Source organism: Sander vitreus, chromosome 16 (genome assembly GCF_031162955.1).
Source record: "Sander vitreus isolate 19-12246 chromosome 16, sanVit1, whole genome shotgun sequence".
In the NCBI taxonomy this organism is placed as follows: domain Eukaryota; kingdom Metazoa; phylum Chordata; class Actinopteri; order Perciformes; family Percidae; genus Sander; species Sander vitreus.
This window is the reverse complement of record NC_135870.1, coordinates 20,811,239-20,825,087: the sequence shown is the minus strand read 5'-3', so window position 1 is coordinate 20,825,087 and position 13,849 is coordinate 20,811,239. Positions and strand designations below refer to the sequence as shown.

Sequence of the window (13,849 nt, the reverse complement as noted above, 5' to 3'; positions counted from 1 at the left end):
CCTATAGTAAATTTAATTAATACACAACAAATGCATATCAGTGCTTGGAGCTTTCACTGCTTTGTCACAAAAATAACTTATTTTTTGTCAGTCATGGTACAGGCACTCAGTCATTTGAAGTTTAAGATGATGCCTTATGCTAACACCACCCTGAGGAGGAGCCACTGAGGTGGTGATTTGTCCACGTGTGGAAAAAGCTGATCAAGAGTGCCATTTTTCAGGGATGGTCTCCAGAGGACACATCATTGGACAGGATGAACCCTACAAATCAGAGCTACTTCCACTCTCGCCCAAAAGGCTAGACCTGCAGGAGAAGAGATCACAGAGCCCCAAAGTGGTGCGAAACCTGCACAGAAAGCTACAGAAATACCTGCAGGGGACAGAGGATAACTCCCTTTGTGACCTGTCATCAGTGGATTCTACCTGCACCAAAGATGACCTCACCCCGTCACCCCAGTTGTTCTGATTGCCAGGATGGTATTAGGGTTGGGGATGATACTTTACCCAGGATTATTGAAAGGATCAGAAATGAAGAAGAGAAAAATGAGATGGATGATGAGGAGACAGAGCAAGGCTCTAGTAACATAGTGGAACATATACTAAAAGAGCTGAAAGGCATCAACAAGATCCAGGAGGAAATTTCTGACCTGAGGCAGTATCTAACATCTGTGCGAGGCTCCGTGGATGAAGTATCTTGTTGTGTCGATGCAGTGCTCAGTGAAATAGGTGAGCTGTACTCTGGGGCTTCAGCTGCACCTCACCCTAGTCCTGTTTCTCAAACACATTGCACCAGGCAAGGAACCTTGGGTAGACAGAACGCCATCACATCTCTTCAAGGGAGAGACACCAGTCCACTGTTGGATCGCAAAGATTGTGGAAATGATTTGGGATGTGTACCATCTCACAGATCACCCAAACAATGGCATGTTGATAGAGTCACTCTCCAATCAGACCAGCAAACGGACCAAGAAAACTCAAAGCAAAAGAGTTCAAACATGCCCATGTTAGGCCCTACAAAACCTGACCCCTGCTACATGGAGCTTCATCGTGGCCATTGCTACCAAAGCACCAGCTCTTTGTCATCGTGTCGCAGTTCCAATTGTCTAGAAGCAAGTCTTCTCTCTGGGGAGACGGAATGTGACAGGTCGCCTTCTTCTGTTGATATGCAGCACAGTATAAGTGGAGAAGGAGGTTGGAGTGAGGAGGACATCTGCTCTTGTGCAAACAGTGGAGAAGAGTTAAATAATTGTCTTGGTGTTTGGAACAGGTGTGCCACAGAAGAGACACAGAGCAGCACACCCGGCCATTCTTCACACAACAGCTCTGAGCATCTTTCATTGCTGTTTGGACACCAATACAACTCTCCCTCTAGTTCTTCCAGTATAGTGGACTGGATGCCCCCCAGACTACAAAATAAGGGAGAAAACTTGGAGTGTGACTGTTATACAAACTGCCCATACTCACGTAGTTCTGGTTACCACACCATGGATGCTTGTGCAAATGAACTGGGTAGTGAGCCCTCCAGGAGTCTGAGTTGCTCCACTGTGCTTTTGACAGACTGTGATGATGGTTACCTGGAGCCACATGCACTATGCAATGACTGTCAATCTTCTGCTGACACTCTTGATCTGGGCTCTGCTGACAGTTTGGACAGGGAGTGGACAGATCATAGTATCTCCAGGGATGACACGGGAGAATCTTTGTCACAAGAGTCTTCTGAAATAGGTCCTGATGGTGCAGCTGTGATCCCGAATGTAGGTCTTGACATGACAACTTTTAGCAAGGCTGTACTCACTTTCAGGTCAGCTTTGAAAGGGGCTTTGAAAAAGTTGGAAGGATGCAACCCTGAAGGTGTTAAAGATGATAGTGAGTGTGAGGCATGTCTATCTCCTGTCAGACAAGCCAGTGAACCCAAGGAGGAGCAGGTCAGAACAGGGTGTACAGAAGGAGAGGTTAGCCTGACAGAGAATCACACTCATTTTGGCACTCCGAAGGAGGAGAGTGAGGCTTCGGTCTACATGGATTGTGGTGAGACACATGAGAACATGTCAAACTCCCTTCAAGCATCCCCACATGAAACAAGCCAGTCTCCCTGCACCCCAACTGAGTATCACTCTTTAGAGATTACACAGGACAAAGGAGAATGTCCAACAGATGGGGAACTGTCCAACCTTGACCTAACACCAGAGCATTGTCCAAGGCAGGCCGTGAGTCCACTGGGCCCCGTGCACTGTACAGATGAGGTGCGGTTAGGTCCAATTAGGGAAAACTACATTCTTGATGAGGTAAATCAAGGAAAGCCTACCGATGCCAGTCACAAAGAGCGGATAGCTAATTTCCAGCGCATCCTGAGGGAAAAGAGGCAAACCCGTCATAGACTATCCAAATCATCTCAGGGGTCCCATGGCTCTCAAGGGTCTCATGGCTCTCAAGGATCTCAGGGATCCCAATCTCAAGATGAGTTTAACCCAGGTACATTATCCCGTTTAAGGAGACTTTCTTTTGACTTTAAAGACTGGCAAGCTCGGTAACAACGGCCAAAGAAATATCTTAAAGCATGTAATGATCTGATTAAATCTACGTGTATAGCATTGATATTACATTTGTATGACGTTATACATGTATCAGTTATAAACACTAACACTTTCTAATCCTTCTATGATTTTTTTTTCTTTGCAGAGTGTGGGAGAGAAGATAATCAGGTTACTCATAACATCAGCTCCATATTTCACCTACAGTTTTTTTGTTGTTTTTTTTCTGTTGATTTTGATTGTTGTGGTGTAATTTTGTTTATTTCTTTTGCCTTTATTTGTCTTTGTCAAAGGGAATGCTTGTGTGTACTTCAAAAGCATAATGCACTATATACCAATGATACAGGTTAGCATAGGGTTAACATGCAATAATAATTGAAAACTCCATCCTGCTATTCTGGAAAAGCATTTGTCCCATCACTTCAGTTATTCTGTATAATAAATAGTTCATCATTGGTTTCATTCATGTTGTAGCTTTAGGGTCTGATTCCCCAGTGCTTGCGTTAATTCAGCTGATTCATATTTTCCCCAAAAGTTTTTCAGACGCCAGCTGAAACTTGTACTGTGTTTCAACTTGGGTCATCTGAAAGACAGATGTACAGACACAGAGGAAAGGCTTTCCCTTTGAGGAAACAGTAACAAAAATGTGTATACATGTGTAGCAAGTCATAATCTTGGTGGTTTTGTGAAATCCTTTAATTCTTCTTCTTATAAATTACCTGGGGTGTCTCTTAATGCAGTCTCTGGGCAAACAGATTTTACTTGCATCTTGACTTGAGAAATAGAACTCACTCTGTGGTTTTGTATCGACATAATCTTTGTCCACCACTGCATTTCACATAACATCGTTTACAATTAAAGAGTTCGGCGACGTGTATTTGATCCTGTGTCTTAAAAGCACCGTCACTTATTTTTTTGACTTTGCATGTTCTGTAACATCAGAGAGGTGAAACTCAACCAAATGTAACTTTCCATTATTCCAACTTTCCTCTTCTCATGACATGCTGCTCTGTGTGAACCTTTGCATATCGTCTGCCTAAATTCTCACATTTGAAATCTTGTAGGGTCGAGATGAAGATCCCAATGTTAGACAAGCCTGGGTCCAACCAGGGTAAGTCACATATAGTTAACTCCTCCATTTAGTTTGCTCAAGATTTTAATTCTTAATAAGTAGCAATACATTAGCATTTTATTATTTTTAACCATTATGATTACATGTGAAAATGCCCTGCTGTGCGCTGCTGTGTTATTGTATGTTAGGACTTTTTATTGACTTTTCTTCTGTTTTTTTTCGTGCATAGTGGCGGATCTGGTCTGTATGGAATTGACAGCATGCCAGACCTGCTTAAAAAGAAACCTATCCCCTTGGTCAGCGATGTGGTCAGTACTTACTTGTCAATCCTTCCCTATATATATATATATATATATACTGTATGTCATCCTGTTTGTTTTGTTCTTTCTTTGTGAGTGCTCTTTTTTTCTATTTGTGAGACCACCACAGAAGTCACAGTTCTTTTACGTTTGAGCTGGATGTGGGATGAGATTGTTGCCAACAAATGGAGACAAACAAATATGAAATCAAATATGAAATCAGCCTGCTAATTTCTCTCTCCCTCCTCTCTTAAACCCAAAACAATTCCCCACAACTCTCTTGAACGCATTCACTCTCCTTGGTCAGGCTATGGTAAGTCTAATAGAACCCAGTTGCCACTCCCCTTTCTACTAAAGTGCAAAATATCAAGTAGGACGAATAAAACAGTAGTTGCCTCAAACATGTATGTCTATAGGAGGCTGATCTCTTAGATCGCAAACCTCTTGTTTAATACGAATGAAAACATTTGCATGCATCCTCTTGGTCATGGGCAGCTTTTCTTCCTGCTTGATATTATCATTATAATATAAAAACAGTCATTCCTCCACCTTTTGGTTTGTATTTGTCTTCGCCTGCTGAGCCACAAATAATAAAGGGTGGAATACGCTACTAACACTCCCATGGAAATGTGTAGCTGATGGTTTTGGTGTTGTTTTATAGGGTTGATACTAATATAACCTTTTCCTTTTTAGTAATCTCCTCTTCACTAGTTACTTAAAACTAATAATACTCACACGGGTTTTCTGATCATCTGGTGAGAATTCATCAGTGGGGGGAAAAAAGAAAGAATATTCCTTCTTACCACCCTTACTACCCCAGCCACCTTTTTAACCCTACTGACTTTCATTGTAGCAGTAATATGTTGAGGCGTGCTTGGTTGTGGGTTGTATATGCGTTCGATAAATGCTAACTAAAATTTCCCTTGGCGCCTGTTGTTCAGTCTCTTGTCCAAGCCAGGAAGGCGGGGATTGCATCTGCCATGGCTGCACGGTCCTCAGTCAAAGATGAGGAGCTGGTGAGTAACACCTTAAACATGATATGCTTTTATTGTAGAATCACAAGTTCCTCACAGATACATTATGATTAGAAAATGCAGAGCTCTTATAGTGTCCTAGTGTCTCCACCATCTCAACAGGCTAGGACGCATTTTAAAAGCTTGTGGTGCTATAGGTGTTGTATTTTACCTAGCACCCTGTCTTTTTTCTCATCTGCCCATTCTCTCACTATAATTGAATCAGCAGGAATTAAATATATTTAATGTATATACATATCTCCCTTCTGTAGAAAACCCATGTGTACAAAAAGACACTGCAGGCTCTCATCTACCCCATATCCTGCACCACGCCACATAACTTTGAGGTGTGGACTGCCACTACACCCACATACTGCTATGAGTGTGAGGGGCTGCTGTGGGGAATAGCCCGCCAAGGCATGCGTTGCTCCGAGTGTGGGGTCAAGTGCCACGAGAAGTGCCAAGAGCTGCTGAATGCTGACTGTCTACAGCGTGAGTATTGCCCAGAAAACAATGAAACGTCACATGCACTACTAACGGTAGTAATGTGTTTTTGTTTTTTTTAAAGATTTTAATCCGTATCCATTTTTTGTTAAATGCATAGGTGCTGCAGAGAAGAGCTCTAAGCATGGAGCCGAAGACCGGACCCAGAACATTATCATGGCCATGAAGGACAGAATGAAGATCAGGGAAAGGAACAAACCAGAAATCTTTGAACTTATCAGGGAAGTGTTTATCATCAGCAAAGCCATCCACACGCAGCAGATGAAGACCATCAAGCAGAGTGTACTCGACGGCACCTCAAAGTGGTCGGCCAAGATCACCATCACAGGTGATCCCGCTGATCAAAATTGACAGAAAAATGGATGACTTCAACCACGACTTTAAAGTTCAACTTTTTTTAGCATCATTCTCAGCAGCACCACATGGGATTCTTGTTAAAGGCACACTATGCAAGATTTGTACCTTAATATAACAGCTTCAAAGTCATTTCGATGGTAAACAAACTCGTAGTAGGGCGAATCATCCCGATAGCAAAGCGGGGGGGCGGACGCCGCTGGCAAAACCAGCAATGCAAGTTTGGTAGGTGGCGCCCCGCCAAATCTCGCGAGAAGGGTGGGGGAGGGGATCAGGCCGTGAGTGCAGTGACGGCTCTGCATACGACAGTAACGTTAAATACAAGTACTCCACAGCGACTCTAGGGGTCGCTGTTTGACAACAAACGGAAACTGCATAGTACGCCTTTTATGCTAACGGTTGTTCCTCGTGTCTTTGTCTCTCCATCATCGCATTAGTCGTTTGTGCCCAAGGACTTCAGGCAAAGGACAAGACAGGATCCAGCGATCCATATGTCACTGTTCAGGTGGGCAAGACCAAGAAAAGAACCAAGACCATTTATGGCAACCTCAATCCTGTCTGGGAGGAGAAGTTCCACTTGTAAGTCCCCAAAATTACTTGGTTATAAAATGTGTGTATAATATGTTAAACGTTCCTTGTGCAAGGTTCTGTCTAATAAGTCTAGTAAGTGCGAGTGCCTCTATATAATAGCGGAGCATACGCTAGCCCTGAGCTAAGTAGGATTCATCAGGCAAAGTCTTGTTTCTTTTAAAAAAAAAAAAAAAGTTTAAGCTTTTCATTTAAAAACACTGTATCTGCTCTGTTATTTTCCATGAGATTGCATCCTGTATTATACTATTCTTTAGTTTATAGGTTGTTATCTCCTGTTTTTTTGCTAGCGAGTGCCACAATTCCTCAGACCGAATTAAAGTGCGCGTGTGGGACGAGGATGATGACATCAAGTCGAGGGTAAAGCAGCGCCTGAAGAGGGAATCTGATGATTTCCTGGGCCAGAGTATAATTGAAGTTCGAACGCTGAGCGGAGAAATGGACGTCTGGTACAACCTGGGTGAGTACACTGTCTTGTAATAGCCTGGTCCTACCAGACTCTCGCACATTTCATTTGTACAGAGAGTCTGGCCTCTCTCCATTGACAAGTGTTAACTTCCTTGAAGGCGGGTACTCTGTTGAAGTTTAAAACTATTGGATCTGCGCAGAGACACTCTGGATCTGCCATAACCAATCGCTAACGTCTGGTCGTGACGTATGTCATGTCACTAACGGAGTGAGCCGGAAAATCAAACTTTTCCCGAACCCCGTGGGGAGGAGGGCCACAACATCATGGCCACCAACAAAACTCACCAAAGATCGTTCTTGCTCGGGCTTTAACTTCTGGATATTCGGCAGCGTTGCTACAACGGACCGAATGGCTTCGCTCGCATCTTTCTCCGCCGCCATTCCGGAACTACAACTCAATCTAGCGCATGACCTCAGCGTCATCGTTCTCAGCCACTCCGTCTGTCCGCTGATTGGACCGGTAAAGATTTGGCCGGAGAAAACCCAAGAATATACCGCAAACCCAGACGTGGTACTGAAGGGAAATGAAAATTGAGCGGAAGTACGTAGGAGGGCGAAGCCAGGCTAGTCTTGTAATGGACATACAGTGAAAAGTACACTGTTTGTATACCAGGAGAGGGATTAAAGATGGTCTGTTTCATTGGTGTATTTTTAGACGCTAAGTACTAGGCATAACTCGATCACAAACTAACTAACTCATTCATGCGCATTTAGAAGGTGCAGATTCTTCAGGAAGAGAGCTGTTTGGTCACCTCTTTACAATATATAGATATTTTATCCCAGGGCCCATAGATCACGCGATACTGCATGCTGTTCATTTACAGTTTCAGTTTTGCTTATTTCTACCTTAGGCTTTTTCTCCCCTTTCCCTCTTTCATTGTACATTACTTTCTCTTACTGAAGAATTGATCTACTTCCGATGAGGCGTACATTCGTACCACATCTGTGTGTTTCTGTTGTGTGCTAAGAGTTCTGTTTTCATAGTTAAGTCAGTGGTTTGTTTGAACCTCATTAGCTACGTCTCCTTTGCCTGCAGCTATTTTTTTTTTATTTTTTAACACAGGCAAGAAGTGGCCCCAAGGCCCATATTGACATGCATGAAAATACTGGCTTTTACCTGGCATGCTTATTCAATCAATTCCCGTTGCGCTTGCTAACAAAAAACGTATTTCATGATCACCAGTACTATCCCACTGGGTTTGAAGATACTTTCATTAGGATGAGGCCTGGATACAGTCAGTTAAAAGTACGCAAGAGCTGATTTATCAGTCCCTTATGCTATTTTGTATGAGCACTGGTGGTACAGCACAAATACAGACAGCTTGTATACCTCTCGGGGGAAATCTCCTCCTGTCATATTTATCATGCAGACAAACCGCATTGTCGTTAAAATTATATTTCTGAATTATTATCTCTGTCTGTTTGCTTTTAAAATCGTACAGCTTTTATCCAGGCATCAACCCAGAAGTCAACGGACAGATTTACCCACCCCAGGCATTATGTCATGTTGCTCTGATCGCTATCCTTTAAAAGCACCACTCATGTTTACATCCATGTTGTATATAAGAGTGAGGCGTTCACTTCTTAAGCACAACGCATCTCTTGTTTCAACTTGATTAAAGTGCGGAAAATGACTTCAGCGTGGCATTAATCAATCTTCCACAGCAACAGCATGGCAGTGAATGTGCCTATACATCTGCTGTTGTTTTGTTGTAAACTGGAAGACATGAAGTGCTCAACCTAATATCCTTCTGATAATCGCATCAACAAAATATCCCTTTGGTTAGGAGTCATTAGGAATTCAAATTTGAAACCAAATGAACGATGAGTCATGTAATACGCCCAATCCATTTTAAACATTTTGTCATCTCTATCGCTGTCTTCTTGTGCCTGAAAGCCCCTTCTCCTCCTGATGTGTGATTATCAAGTAGCGGCACTCCAGTCGGACATCGACCGCTCTGCCGACATTTACAAATTGCTCCTAATGATGTGCCTGTCAGGGCAAATAGCAGGGGTGAGCCGCCAAGCACTCCACATCCAGAGAAGCTCTGGCTCAAGTGTCTTGGGTGATCAGGCGCAGATCCGTACAGCCCACTGCCATTGTCTCCCTCACTATCAGCTAGAGCACTTCTATTAGAGTTGCCGGCGCTGCACTGCCATCAAACTGTAGGATCAGAATCCCCTACAATAGAACTGCCACGTTAATAGTCAGTAATTAGTGTTGTGTTCTATGTGCCTCAGTGTCACAGATTTGTACTGGAGTTATGAATCGAGAGCATGTGTTCACACATGTACATCTACTGCATGTGTATGGACTGCGTGTGTGCGTGCGTGCGTGCGTGCGTGCGTGTGTGCGTGTGTGTGTGTTCAATTACAGAGAAGAGGACGGACAAGTCCGCCGTGTCAGGTGCCATTCGCCTCCAAATCAACGTGGAGATCAAAGGAGAGGAGAAAGTGGCTCCGTATCACGTCCAGTACACCTCTTTGCATGAGGTATTTGATTCCCACTTGCTATGGGTTTGTGCTTGTGGTAATGACCTAAAAACAGACAGGACCACCACAGGACATCTGTATCGTGAATAACCAAATTGCATGTGATGAGAGGTCTCTGCAATCAGTCTCCGACCGAATCAGTATCAGTAATTTAGACGGGATTCAAATCACGAATTGCATAATCCCACCTCTTCCCTGAACATACCTTTCCAAATCAAATTTCGAATAGGTCTCACACCATATAGCCTGTGCTTTTAAAGCAGACAACCCCAAAAAAAAAGGGGGTTTCCACCCCTCAATATCTCCGCCGCACATGTCCTGCTAAGGTACCCTTGAGCAGAAACCTCCACATACTCATCATGTTTGGTTCCGATCTATAAGAGCTGTTTGAATGACATTGACCCAATGTTTCTGTCCATCGCAGAACCTGTTCCACTACACGACGGATATGCTTGGCCAAGGTGCGGTGAAAATCCCGGAAGCTCGTGGAGACGATGCCTGGAAAGTCTACTTTGACGACGTGGCCCAGGAAATAGTGGACGAGTTTGCCATGCGCTATGGGATTGAGTCAATCTACCAGGCCATGACGTGAGTCTAGGGATATGACGGAAGAGGACATTCAAACTTTCTCCCTAGCTCTCTCTAGTCCATGTGTTTGTCGCCTCTTCATCCCCCCTCTGTTCCTCTGGCTCGCTTTCTGCTTTTGTCTCTCACATTACAGTGCCTCTCGATGCCGTTGTCGTTCCCTGTTGGCCTCCAAACGAAAGAAAATCAATTATAAATGGACTGAGGATGGATTTGTCTCCATGAAATGTCGTGCACTGTACAGACACCTGTTAGCTTGGCCCATCATTCACAGAAAGCACCCTCCGATGGGGCTATCCTTCAGCCTAAACGTGCCAGCTAACTGATAGGCAGAAGGATTCCTAATAGGGATCATTAGGTGAAAGCAAGACGCCTGAGAGGACACAGGCTGACCAAATAAAGACACAGCTCTTCACGGTGTACTCCCACATTGCTTTGACGAAGCCTTTTCTCTGTGACAATGAGCTGTCTTTCTAAGTGTGAGGAAATGGGAGGAAGAGGAAGCCTGCTGCCCAGGTCTTTATCAAGCTTTCCCTGTGCTTGTTTTTTCCAGGCACTTTGCCTGTCTGTCATCTAAGTACATGTGTCCCGGGGTTCCTGCAGTGATGAGCACCCTGCTGGCCAATATCAATGCCTTCTACGCCCACACAACCGCCTCCACCAATGTGTCCGCCTCCGACCGCTTTGCTGCTTCCAATTTTGGGGTTTGTATTACTGTAGCACACACACACACACACACACACATCTGCAATAAATATGTCTTGTCTCTGTGTTTCTGTCTCTCTCGCTCTCTCTTCTTTTCTATACTAGTTATACATATACAAACATGCAGCCTCTATCTTTCTCCCAGCATTTCTGTATACATATGTCTTTTTCCTTTCACTTAATACTTGTATGTATATATATATATATATATATATATATATCTCAATCTTTTATCATTTCTTTTTTCTTTCACCATACAGAAAGAACGCTTTGTCAAGCTGTTAGACCAGCTACACAACTCCCTGCGCATTGACCTCTCAACCTACAGGGTAAGATTTAGATTGTACTAAATAAATAGCACTGTTGTTAATGACTGTTACTGTTCTCAAAAGTTCTATTGTTGTCCTGACATTTAAAAATTTCTTTAGCAGTGTTGATAATGTTTTATTTATTTTTCACTCGATTTGTAAAATTGAATTCCAGTACCTCTGTAATCACTTGTTTTCATGAATTTGAGGGAGAAATGAATCCATTTCACAACAGAATGTTCTTCTAACTACTGTTAGTTATGGTGGCTGCTTGTGTAACGTTGAGGAAATGACACAAGTACTTACATGGGAAACCTTGTTTTAATCTACATTTTTGTGACCCATATATGATTTTTTTTTAAATATTTTATTATCACTTAATGTCTCTCTGGAAGTATAAACGGTATCAGCAATCCGCTGACCTACTATATTCCTGTAATGGTCATTCATTCAATTGAAAATAGTAAATCAAATTGTTTTTCCTCTGTAGAACCACTTTCCTGCCAGCAGCAAGGATCGCCTGCAGGATTTGAAATCCACTGTGGACCTTCTAACCAGCATTACCTTTTTCAGGATGAAGGTAGCTAACAGTGTTTCATGTGTCGTGTCGTGTCTTTTTACTGCAGTTGCTCTCTGAAGGATCTGAAATGGTTATCAATTGATTTTTTTTAAATCAAAAGCCACAGCTTGGCCATGAAGTCACCACCTGATAGATTAGATGCACAGTATTTTGTGCAAAGTGATAGCCTGACAAGCCAGACCCACATCAAGGTGTTGGGTCTGGGAACTCACCATTGGCAGGGCTCAATCCGAGGGGCGGGATAAACGGTTGTCTTTCAAATTCCCTCTGCACTCATAGCCAACCAGAGCAACGCTAGTTGATAGATTAAACTTTTGCCGTCTCCGGTCGGCAAAACTCCGAACACATCTTTCTTTTTTAAGAATGACTTCAGTGCTTAACTCCAAGTCTTCCAGAGTCGCGGCCAAAGCCGATTCCAAAGACCGCTGTTCACCAGCAGCCATCTTCTTTGTTTTCAAGTAGCAGGGAATTCACGCGGAACCGTCACAACTCTGCCGTCCTTATGTTAAGCCCGCCCACCGACTCTATACATAATGTGATTGGCCTGATCAGAGTTTGGTTATTCCAGCTCGCAAGCCAACGGAGAGTTGCTAGACTGACCCTGGCTGCAAATTACATTTGCTACTGCTAGGGTGCGTCTAGATTTCTAGGCTATGCTACTTCACCAATAGACCATATATTATATACCTAAAATAGAAGTATTTTAAACTTAGTAAAGCTCTGTAACGTGAACACATAATGCAATAGAACGATAAAATCCAAGCAGCAGTTGCTGCTTGTCTTTAACCGCTACAGAACTCCGGGACGCCGGCTACCAGCGGCAGTTGTTTAGCCGCCAATAGGTGACTGTGAGCCGGCCACAGGCACTGCCAGATGACGGTCCTTTCAGGGGCCGTGGTAGTGGGGTCAGTCCAGAAAAAGTGAGCGTCATGCGGCGATGGCAGTTAAATTTATTAGGCTTTAAAACGACTATAGTTTAGGAAAAAGATCAGGGTTTCGGAAAAAAACACTCCGGAGGAACGAACGAGCGTTTCCTGGGTGAAAGTATTTTGTCTTAGCCGCATAGTGAACTCCGCTCTCCAGCTTGAAAGCGCGTTTTATGTTGACACCACGTTGTGCTATTTCATTCTGAGATTATTTTCCAATGAATATTGAAGGTCATAAATAAGTGTTTTGACACGGCTGGCCAAGTGGCTCTATATTCATGGTATTGAAAGGGGGATTTAATTCTTGCATGTTTTGTTTAGTTGTGCATGATCAAACCCCCTCCCCCCCCTCTGCTTCTTTTACAAATTGCACCCTGCAGATAATAACCCTGTTGCCAGGTACTGTAAGTGTTAATGATTGTTTGCAGCCATTCACCGCCAGTGTTGCTATCTCCATCTGGTGTTCAGGTCCAGGAGTTACAGTCTCCGCCCAGAGCCAGCCAGGTGGTGAGGGACTGTGTCAAGGCCTGCCTCAACTCGACGTACGACTACATCTTCAATAACTGCCACGAGCTGTACAGTAGACAGTACCAACCTATTGACACAGTGAGTCGCATACTAATGATCTAACTGTTGCAGGAGCATCAGTAAGTGAAAGCTCTGCAAGGGTAGGTAAAGGGTATACATATCTACCAACCAATCGCTTTATCAAACTGAGACAGCTGGGGACAATAACATGTGTACGAACTGCTGTATAGTGTGACTACATGACTACTACAGCAGACGTAAAGTGATTATACAGATTGTGTTTTTATGTTGAAGTCTCTTTTGTTTTAGCGGCTGACTGTGTTGTGTTCTAATCTAGAACAAGGAGGAGCTCCCTTTGGACGAGCAGGGTCCGAGCATCAAGAACTTGGACTTCTGGCCCAAACTCATCATGCTCATTGTCTCCATCATTGAAGAGGACCGAAACTCCTACACACCTGTGCTCAACCAGTTAGTAATGGGCGTACACTCCCTTTAGCTTGACTACCTTTTAAAAATGGCATGAAACACGTAGACCGTTTGAATAAATCTCGTGGGGAGGAGGAGATTTCTTTAATATTTATTTCCAAATGTTCCAAACCCTTAATCGTTGTCAAATTGTCACCTCTCTCTCAGATTCCCCCAAGAGCTGAACGTAGGGAAGGTGTCAGCGGAGGTCATGTGGACATTGTTCGCTCAGGACATGAAGTACGCTATGGAAGGTAAGTCACACCCAATGTCGGATGTCCATCATCCCGCTCATGGTCACTTGCTGCGTTGTACGAGGGGCGTGCAGTAAATTCTCGTCATTTGGCTCCCACTCTCGACTCACAAAAAGAGTATATGATCGTACCTGCGTATATGTGTTTCCATAGTATCCTGTAGAGCCATACCATAG

The 13,849-nt window shown here is 43.6% G+C and overlaps 2 protein-coding genes across 4 annotated transcripts in view; both read left to right on the top strand.

The window, feature by feature from the left end:
• Window positions 1–13,849, top strand: part of unc13bb (unc-13 homolog Bb (C. elegans)) — an 85,918-nt gene that overhangs the window by 50,443 nt on the left and 21,626 nt on the right. For all 3 annotated transcript variants that reach the window (XM_078270810.1, XM_078270811.1, XM_078270809.1), the window contains 15 exons: window positions 3,596–3,642; window positions 3,833–3,911; window positions 4,844–4,918; window positions 5,188–5,407; window positions 5,520–5,747; window positions 6,211–6,352; window positions 6,652–6,821; window positions 9,207–9,322; window positions 9,747–9,910; window positions 10,461–10,611; window positions 10,873–10,941; window positions 11,411–11,500; window positions 12,895–13,032; window positions 13,292–13,422; window positions 13,588–13,673. In XM_078270810.1, coding sequence (XP_078126936.1) covers window positions 3,596–3,642; window positions 3,833–3,911; window positions 4,844–4,918; window positions 5,188–5,407; window positions 5,520–5,747; window positions 6,211–6,352; window positions 6,652–6,821; window positions 9,207–9,322; window positions 9,747–9,910; window positions 10,461–10,611; window positions 10,873–10,941; window positions 11,411–11,500; window positions 12,895–13,032; window positions 13,292–13,422; window positions 13,588–13,673 — 1,906 coding nt within the window. The remainder of the gene's footprint in view (window positions 1–3,595; window positions 3,643–3,832; window positions 3,912–4,843; window positions 4,919–5,187; window positions 5,408–5,519; window positions 5,748–6,210; window positions 6,353–6,651; window positions 6,822–9,206; window positions 9,323–9,746; window positions 9,911–10,460; window positions 10,612–10,872; window positions 10,942–11,410; window positions 11,501–12,894; window positions 13,033–13,291; window positions 13,423–13,587; window positions 13,674–13,849) is intronic.
• LOC144531626 (uncharacterized) lies at window positions 257–3,309 on the top strand. The gene is made up of 3 exons (XM_078271875.1): window positions 257–2,472; window positions 2,680–2,745; window positions 3,272–3,309. The coding sequence occupies exons 1-3, from the start codon at window positions 435–437 to the stop codon at window positions 3,307–3,309; spliced, it is 2,142 nt and encodes a 713-aa protein (XP_078128001.1). The 5' UTR covers window positions 257–434.

Bases quoted from the DNA above. Each gene is read 5' to 3' on its own strand.
- LOC144531626 (XM_078271875.1), top strand. From the start codon at position 435: ATGACCTCACCCCGTCACCCCAGTTGTTCTGATTGCCAGGATGGTATT. The intron at 2,473-2,679 runs GTACATTATCCC...TTTTCTTTGCAG, and splicing joins TCAAGATGAGTTTAACCCAG to AGTGTGGGAGAGAAGATAAT. The intron at 2,746-3,271 runs GTTGTTTTTTTT...CTCTTAATGCAG, and splicing joins ATTTCACCTACAGTTTTTTT to TCTCTGGGCAAACAGATTTT.